The sequence below is a fragment of the Urocampus carinirostris genome, chromosome 2 (assembly GCF_059441175.1).
Source record: "Urocampus carinirostris isolate Australia breed hairy pipefish chromosome 2, RoL_Ucar_1.0, whole genome shotgun sequence".
In the NCBI taxonomy this organism is placed as follows: domain Eukaryota; kingdom Metazoa; phylum Chordata; class Actinopteri; order Syngnathiformes; family Syngnathidae; genus Urocampus; species Urocampus carinirostris.
In genome coordinates this window covers 63,029,555-63,037,327 of record NC_142350.1, presented here as the reverse complement: position 1 = coordinate 63,037,327, position 7,773 = coordinate 63,029,555, and the positions used below count along the sequence as shown (strand labels likewise).

General features: G+C 42.1%; 1 protein-coding gene across 1 annotated transcript in view; it reads right to left on the bottom strand.

Moving 5' to 3' along the window:
• Positions 1-287: 287 nt before the first annotated feature.
• etv1 (ETS variant transcription factor 1) overlaps positions 288-7,773 on the bottom strand; it is a 57,546-nt gene continuing 50,060 nt past the window's right edge. Inside the window, exon 10 of the mRNA XM_088327482.1 lies at positions 288-6,052. Coding sequence (XP_088183608.1) covers positions 5,831-6,052 — 222 coding nt within the window. The 3' untranslated portion in view covers positions 288-5,830. The remainder of the gene's footprint in view (positions 6,053-7,773) is intronic.

Sequence of the window (7,773 nt, the reverse complement as noted above, 5' to 3'; positions counted from 1 at the left end):
CACGCAAGCACGGGGAGGACATACAAACTCCGCACAGGAAGTCCGGTAGCTGGATTTGAACCCACACAGGAGGTTCCCAAGACCTTAGAACTGAAAAAAAAATGATATGAAAAAAGTATATAAAGCTGAAAATAATTTCATTTTTTTAAGAGCTGCCCAATACATTATACTTTGCCTCATACAATAAACAGAAAAGGCGAGTTTCCCTGTTTCATGGAAAACAAAATGCGGTATCCATCACTCTTTCCAACGTCCCAAATAATACTCGTAGAAGTATTCATTGAACAATATTTTTATTATTGTGATTGACAGATATTTATAAGCTACACGAGAGGGTCAAAACATTAGGAACAGCAGGACGCGTGTTCTGGAGAAGGGAAAAAATGGCCGCGAAGGTGGGGTCCCTCATGAATCGCCGGTCATTTCATTGCCGAGTTCTTCCTGACGTCTTTTTCATCCTTTCGAACGTTCCCCCAAAATTCGAAAGTTCCCCTTCCTCAGTTTTCTTCAAATGAACACAAGAGGGACGGGGTCTCGTTACTCAATCAAAACGTTCGTCCAGTCGCATCCTAGCGCCGCATGCTGGGAAGTAGAACCGTATTTTCCAGACTATATGTCGCTCTGGAGTATAAGTCGCACCAGTCAAAGAATGCAGAATTAGGAAGGGAAAACCATAAGTCGGAACAGGGTGTGTAAGTCACATTTTTGAAGGAAATGTTTTTGATAAAATCCGACACGAAAAACATATATGTCACCTTGAAAGGCAGTTTTAAACAAAAGAGAACAACGGGTTGAATAATTTCGTACGGTATAAGAAGATTACGTGATTTGTCATGGTTGCCATGGTGCCCAATTGGCCCCGCCCGTGTGGCGCCAGCTGCGGCTCATTGAGGGATTGGCTTTCTGTCTATATTAATCTCAGCACTCTCTTGCTTCATTTGTCAGCCCGTCAAACGAACTTCTACCCCACAAGACGTGGGTTCTGACTCTGTCCTGTTTTCCTGTTGGGATTTCAAGTCCGGTATTGTTCCCGTTTATTTTTGTCCTGTTTAATTTCGGGTTCCAGTTTTGTTTCCGTCTGTTTTTGTCCTGTTTGTTATTTTCTCCAGTTTTTGTTTCCGTCTAATTTCTCCTGTTTATTTTCGATATCCTGATTCATTATCTATCCTTTCTGTCTTGTCCTGTCCGGTATCGACCCCATCTGTTCGGTATCAACTCGGGCAATTGGAATCGATCTCGTCGGTCTCTGGCTTCCTGTCTTTCTACGCCAGACCGGCTGCCAAACGTGCGTGACTCCCCATTTCCCGTAAAATAAAGGCTTGCGTGAGAACGTAACGCATTTGGGTCCTGATCCTGTTCTGACATGATTGACATGTTTGTTAATCTCAGTAACGACGTCATACATTTAGGGTTATTCAGATAACTCTAGCACTCCAACTCATTAAATCCAAAGAAATTTCCATCCTCTGTGTCACCGTTAATCTCAACCGCATCAAGCTTTCTTATTCCACAATTATTAAACAATCGTCGCTTTCTACTTCGCTTACGTCAGACTCATCGTCACTTCCGCCTTCTGCTTTTCGGCTGCATATTTCACTATTTGCGGCTTGTAATCTGCCTCATACGATTTTCTTTTCGGTGCGATTGTGTTTCAGTTGTTTTCATAAATTACCGCTGTCGTGCCGAAGAGTGTCCCGCCGCGTAAAACATCCCCCTAGCCGGAGCGCTAACGTCACTATAATGACTTTGTTGGTCATTTTCTTGGAAAATTTAATGGAACAATAAAGCACAGTGCATTAGCACTATGTATAGAAATCCTTTTAAAGCAAGTTGAAAATATTTACTCTGGCAAAATGCCTTATTTCCTGAACGTTAGTTTCCCAATTGGGAAGAAAAGATGGTGTGTTATGATGAACCGATGAGATCCAACTGCCTCGGATTCTGATTGGCTCCCTGTCCCTATTTAAACCCACTCCTATCAGCCCCCTTTTGTTAGTCCATCTGCGAACTTTAGCGTATACTAGGCAAGCCTTTTTCGACCCTGACTCCCTCCTGTCCCGTTTTCACTCCCGTCTGTCTCCGGCTACGACCCGTTTTTGATCCCGACCACACCCGCTCTACCGTCCTGGCTTACGCCCTTTTTTCTGACCCCGACGACGTTTTTGCTCTCCTGTCCCGGCTATCGACTTATTTTTCCTTGCTCCCTACGGAAGATCCACTTCTGTGTTCGGTTCACAGACTGAGTACGAGAGCGACTTGCTTCCCGCTCCTAGCGAACGCCGGATCGTGGGCGCAGCCCTTCCTCTTTCCTTTACTAAAACTTGTGAGAAACGTCACGCAACTGTGTCCTGTTTCTGTCCTGGTCCTGACATGGTCTTATTGAGATATTTTCAACTTGCTTAAAAGTAATTGCTACACATGGTGCAAATGCTCTGTGTTTTATTGTTCTATTCTTTTCCGAAAATGAGATAGTTATTTTAGAGTTACACATGCTAGAAGGGGGGGTGGAATTTCATGCAGAGGGCTATCAATTTTACCGGTAAACAACTCCAGTTAGGTCCCGGGGGTTAGATGATTCTCCTGCTTCCTCATTGTACTTTTACGTCCAGGTCTAGGTTGAAATTAACAACACAGGCCTAGAGCGCCCTCTTAAGGTTTAGAGTGAAAAAAACATGTGAAATAATATAACCAGGAACAACGTGTTCATAATTTCACATATAAGTCTCACCGGAGTATAAGTCGTACCCCAGGCCAAACTATAAAAAAAATAAAAACAGCGAAAATAAATACAGCGACTTATAGTCTGGAAAATTCGGTAATCGTAATATAAGTTAAAAACAAAACACTTAATGTACAAACGGTAACAACGCCAAAGAGTTGTCAGGGTCCATAAAGTGCACGTTGACAAAATAATGTTGATGACAAGAATAACAATAATAATAACAAAGGGGCCATCTCACCCTATTGTTCATGGGGAATCCTCCCCAAGTTTTCCAAAGTTTGACATCATGCTCTGCCACTCTTTTTTTCACCATTCTCATCTGAGAAACTGCTTCGATTGGGGCTCATCTGGGTTAATTATTTATAATTGAGTATTAAGATGAACGCTGCATTCAAGGAATGTCGTTTTTTCCACTACCTTCTTTTAGCAGAATAATGACGCTTAATTTACAAGATTTTAAGCTAACATTTTAATGCTAGTTAACTATTGAACTTAGATTTAATCAGGAAAACAAATTTCTGGAGTTAGTCGCCTCTTACTTGGACTAAACAAGAGGGATAAATCCAATTTCCCATGATCCTCAAATGCAGCATTATATATTCCCTAAAATGGCCACTCCAAATGAAAGTTTTATCTGTAAAAAAAAACAGTTTTACCCAAGAAATGGAGGGGACACTTCTTCTTACTAAATAAGTACTGACCATGTCCACAAAAGGGGAAAGTATAGTGATACTTTGATATTCAAACGACTCTGTATTCGAACAAATTGGTGATAGACCTGAAAAATAGGGTACACAGGAGGAATTTTTCCTCAATCTTCGTACTAAAAATGGGAACACACCAGAATGTAGCAAAACAGAGCAAAATGCATGGAGAAGTGGGATGAGCGGCCATCTTGGCTACTCTTGCCAAGTTCGGTAGCATTATTTCGAGAGTGCTCATCAGAATTCATTGTGATTTGTTATTTATAATTGCTCGCAAGAAAGTTAGTGATAAGGTGAAAAAAAAGAATGAGAACAATGGTTGATGAGTTGAAAAGTTGAAGAAGGAAATGATTGCGAAATGGGAAAATGGTCTACGAGTGTCTGCCATTGAACCGCGACACGATTAGCACACAGGGTACATTAAAAGATTTAAAATTGTTGTATATTTCTATCATTATTCTAACCGTTATTATCTACACGTTTAAATAAAAATGGTTGTTTAGGTACACGTGTCATTGGTGTCCCCCCTCACGTCCCTTTCTGGACATCTACAAGTCTCCTAGAGCTTATTTAACCTGCTGCCAACAGGGAAAAGACTCTGGAGTCTCAGAGCCAGAACCAGCAGGCTAAAGGACAGCTTTTTCTATTGGGCTGTCAGGACACTCAACTGTTACCTTGCCCGCCCCCTCTACCTTCTGCCAAATAAATGCACAACTGCTAACTTTAGATTTCGGCTATTTTTTGCACATTTTTGTCATGATCACCGATTTGAATAACCTGTGCCTGCTCATTTGGCGCCAGATTGGCCTGATTGGCTCCCTGTCTCTATTTAAATTCAGTCCTGTCAATTCCTTGTAGTCAGTCCGCCTGCGAACCTCTGTTTTTTAAGGCAAGCCTTTTTCGACCCCGACTCCCGCCTGTCCCATTTTTGCTCCCGTCTGTCCCCAGCTTCGATCCATTTTTGATCCTGACCACATCTGCTCTCCTGTTCCGACTTACGACCGTTTTTTTTTATCCTGCCCACTTTTTTGCTCTTCTATCTAGGCAATCGACCGGTTTTCCGTCCCTGACACCGCCATCGCTCGCTATGGAAGATCCTTATCCGTGTTCGGATCATAATCCGAGTACGAGAGCGTTTTTGTTCTCGCCTCCAGCGAACACTAGATCGTGGGCGCAGCCCTTCCTCTTTCTTTACTTGTGGTAAACGTCACGCAAGTGGGTTCTGTTTCCGTTCTGGTCTTGACCATTTTTTATTCGAAACCTATATATTTTTATATGCATACTTTTATCTTTTCATATGTATTCTATTTCCTATTTCTTGTTATTTATATTGTGCCCTATTTATTGCATGTTCTGTCACGGTTGCCATGGCGCCCAATTGGCCCCGCCCGTGTGGCGCCAGCTGCGGCTTGCTAACAGATTGGCTTTCCGTCTATTTTAAGCTGAGCGCTGTCACGCTTCATTTGTCAGCCCTTCAACGAACTTCTGTCCCGCAAGACGTGGGTTTCGACTCGGTTCTGTTCCTGTTGGTATTTCCCGTCTGGTATTGATCACGTTTATTTTGTCCTGTTTAATTCCGGTTTCCAGTTTTGATTCCATCTATTTTTGTCCTGTTTATTATTTTCTCCAGTTTTCGTTCCTGTCTAGTTTCTCCTGTTTATTTTTGATATCCTGATTCAGTATCTATCCTGTCCGTCCTGTCCTATGCGGTATCGACCCCATTTGTCCGATATCAAATCAGCAATTGGAATCGATCTTGTCGGTCTCTGGCTTCCTGTCTTTCCACGTCAGACTGCTGCCTAACGTGCATGACGTAAAATAAAAGGCTTATGTGAGAACGTTACGCGCTTGGGTCCTGATCCTGTTCTAGTTCTTGACATGTTCACACAGTAAGTAATTTCACCCGTGCTGTATGTAATGCATATAGCCTATATGACAATACATTTGAAGTTGAGTTGACGTTTTCTTAATATTCTGGTTATTTTTGAACATGTAGAAATGTATGAAAAATAAATACCACTAAATGGTTGTTTAATGTTTAAACACCAAACCCAAAAATGGATAAAAGTATGTTTGAATACCAAGGTATCACTCACTGTCTTTTGAATTTAAAAGAAGTGAGCAGAAGAAATCATAATAAAAGGTCATAAATTGAACCTAAAATGGTCGCTTCAAAGCCAAATTCCTGAATTCCTTTTTTTGCTGTCGATACCAAAATGTCATGCTTTTGAATAAAAGTATTAAAGGGGGTAAATTGTTTAGGTAATAAAGCGGATTGGACTAAAAAAAATCACATTTTGAATCATCTACACATTGAGGGCATCCCTAAAACATCAGTGTCAAATAATAATAATAATACAACGGCAAATGTGTTTCACTCTCGGCCAGTCTTTGTAGGCCTGGTTCAATAGACATAGGCTTCGTTGTAGGGGTGAGGCTGGCAGTAGGGGGCCTCCTGACTGTAGGGGGCGCTCTCGTCAAAATGCGACAGGGGAACCGTGTCTTCTTCGTTGATGTGGCGCTCCACGTCGCTTTTCAGGACCGGACGCTGGTTGTCGGGGAAGGCCATGGAGAACAGGGCCTCCGGGTCGCACACAAACTTGTACACGTATCTTTCGCCCGCCACCTGAAGGGGGAGACAAGTGGAAGAATTAAAAATTAAACGGAGGTACACAACATTTAAAGTTATTCAGACAACTCTAGCATATTTAACATGCTTACCAAACAATCATCTTCACTCCAAATCACTAAATTCAATTACCGTAAATTCCGGACTATAAGCCGCTACTTTTTTCCCAAACGTTCAACCCTGCGGCTTATTCAGTGATGCGGCCAATTTATGTAATTTTTCTAACGGCCGCCAGCGGCGCTCGAGCACAAAAGGTAAGATTTAGACTGGTGGAATATATGCGCTGAGGAAGACTGCAACTTCTTAGCTTGTGCACAAATTAAATTAGCGTAGAAATATCCATGCAAAAAGAAAGGCACATGACGCAAGATTTCAAGCTAAATGCAATCGAGCAGTCCGATAAAGAAGGATTCAGAGCTACTGCACGTAAACTTTACTTTGCGAGCGTGTTGCTAGCGTGTTTTTGAATAAGGGAGCGTGGGACGACGTCTACATGACATTGTGTCTTTCCCATACTGGGGAAGACGACTTTGATTACGTCAGTTATAAGGAGGAAGATAAGGACGTGATTACTACAAGTACGGTATGTTTTTTTAACAGGGCCGTATACTGTGTTGCGAGCGTGTTGCTAGTAGCGTTTTGCTACCCTTCACAGGCACGGTTTGGGATGAAAGTTATAATATTATTATTAAAGCTTTGAAAACTCTCTCGGTGTACCGTCTTTCTTTGTAAATATGTGTAACCATGCATAATATGTATTTGCAACTGTATATTTTTGTAATGTATTTATTTTAGAGACTTAATCTGATATGTTTTCCACGGGCGAATCAAAAAGAAGGGGCGAAAACAACGGGGGCTGACGGGAAGTGGAGTAAAGGTGAGACGTGTTTGTGGACGCAGCGGACAATAGTGGATATATATTTTTCCCACCCTTACCTTTGGAAATATACATTTTTTTTCCTTGGATTATTTTAAACGGGACCCGGACTCTGGAGGTCTGCATTAAACGTTAACTACCGGTATCATTTTCCGTTCTTTTTGCCGGCTGTGGTCTTTGGACTGTGTACTTTATATTCAGTTACAATCGCGGGACTCAAAGTCGGATTTGGGTTTAATTTGTAATTGTGTTACATGTTTTGATGTGGACGCATGCGGCTTATATACAGGTGCGGCTTGTGTAAGTATAAAAGCAGTTTTCCTCTTAAAATGTGGTGGGCGCGGCTTATAATCAGGTGCGCTCTATAGTCCAGAATTTACGGTAAATCTTCATTCTCTGCGTCACTTTACCTGTAAACAACTCCAATTTGGGACTATAACCTGCTTCCTCATTCCGGTTCGAAAAAGGTAAACTACCTGCTATGGAAGGCATTAGGGATTCAGTGTCTTGCCCAAGGACACTTCAACATAAAACACTGAGAAGCCAGGATCGATCCTGCGACAACTTGATTTTGAGACGAGCGCTCAACCACTTGAGCTAATGTGAAGTGGACTTGAAGTCTCAGTTTTTTTCATAATTAGACGGGTGTGCGATGTATTCCGCCCGGGAAACTTATATGTGAAATTATTAACATTATATTTTTATATTGGGCAGCACGGCGGCACAGTGGTTAGCGCGTGTGCGGCACAGTTCTAAGGTCTTGGGAACCTCTTGTGTGGGTTCAAATCCAGCTACCGGACTTACTGTGCGGAGTTTGTATGTTCTCCCCGTGCTTGCGTGG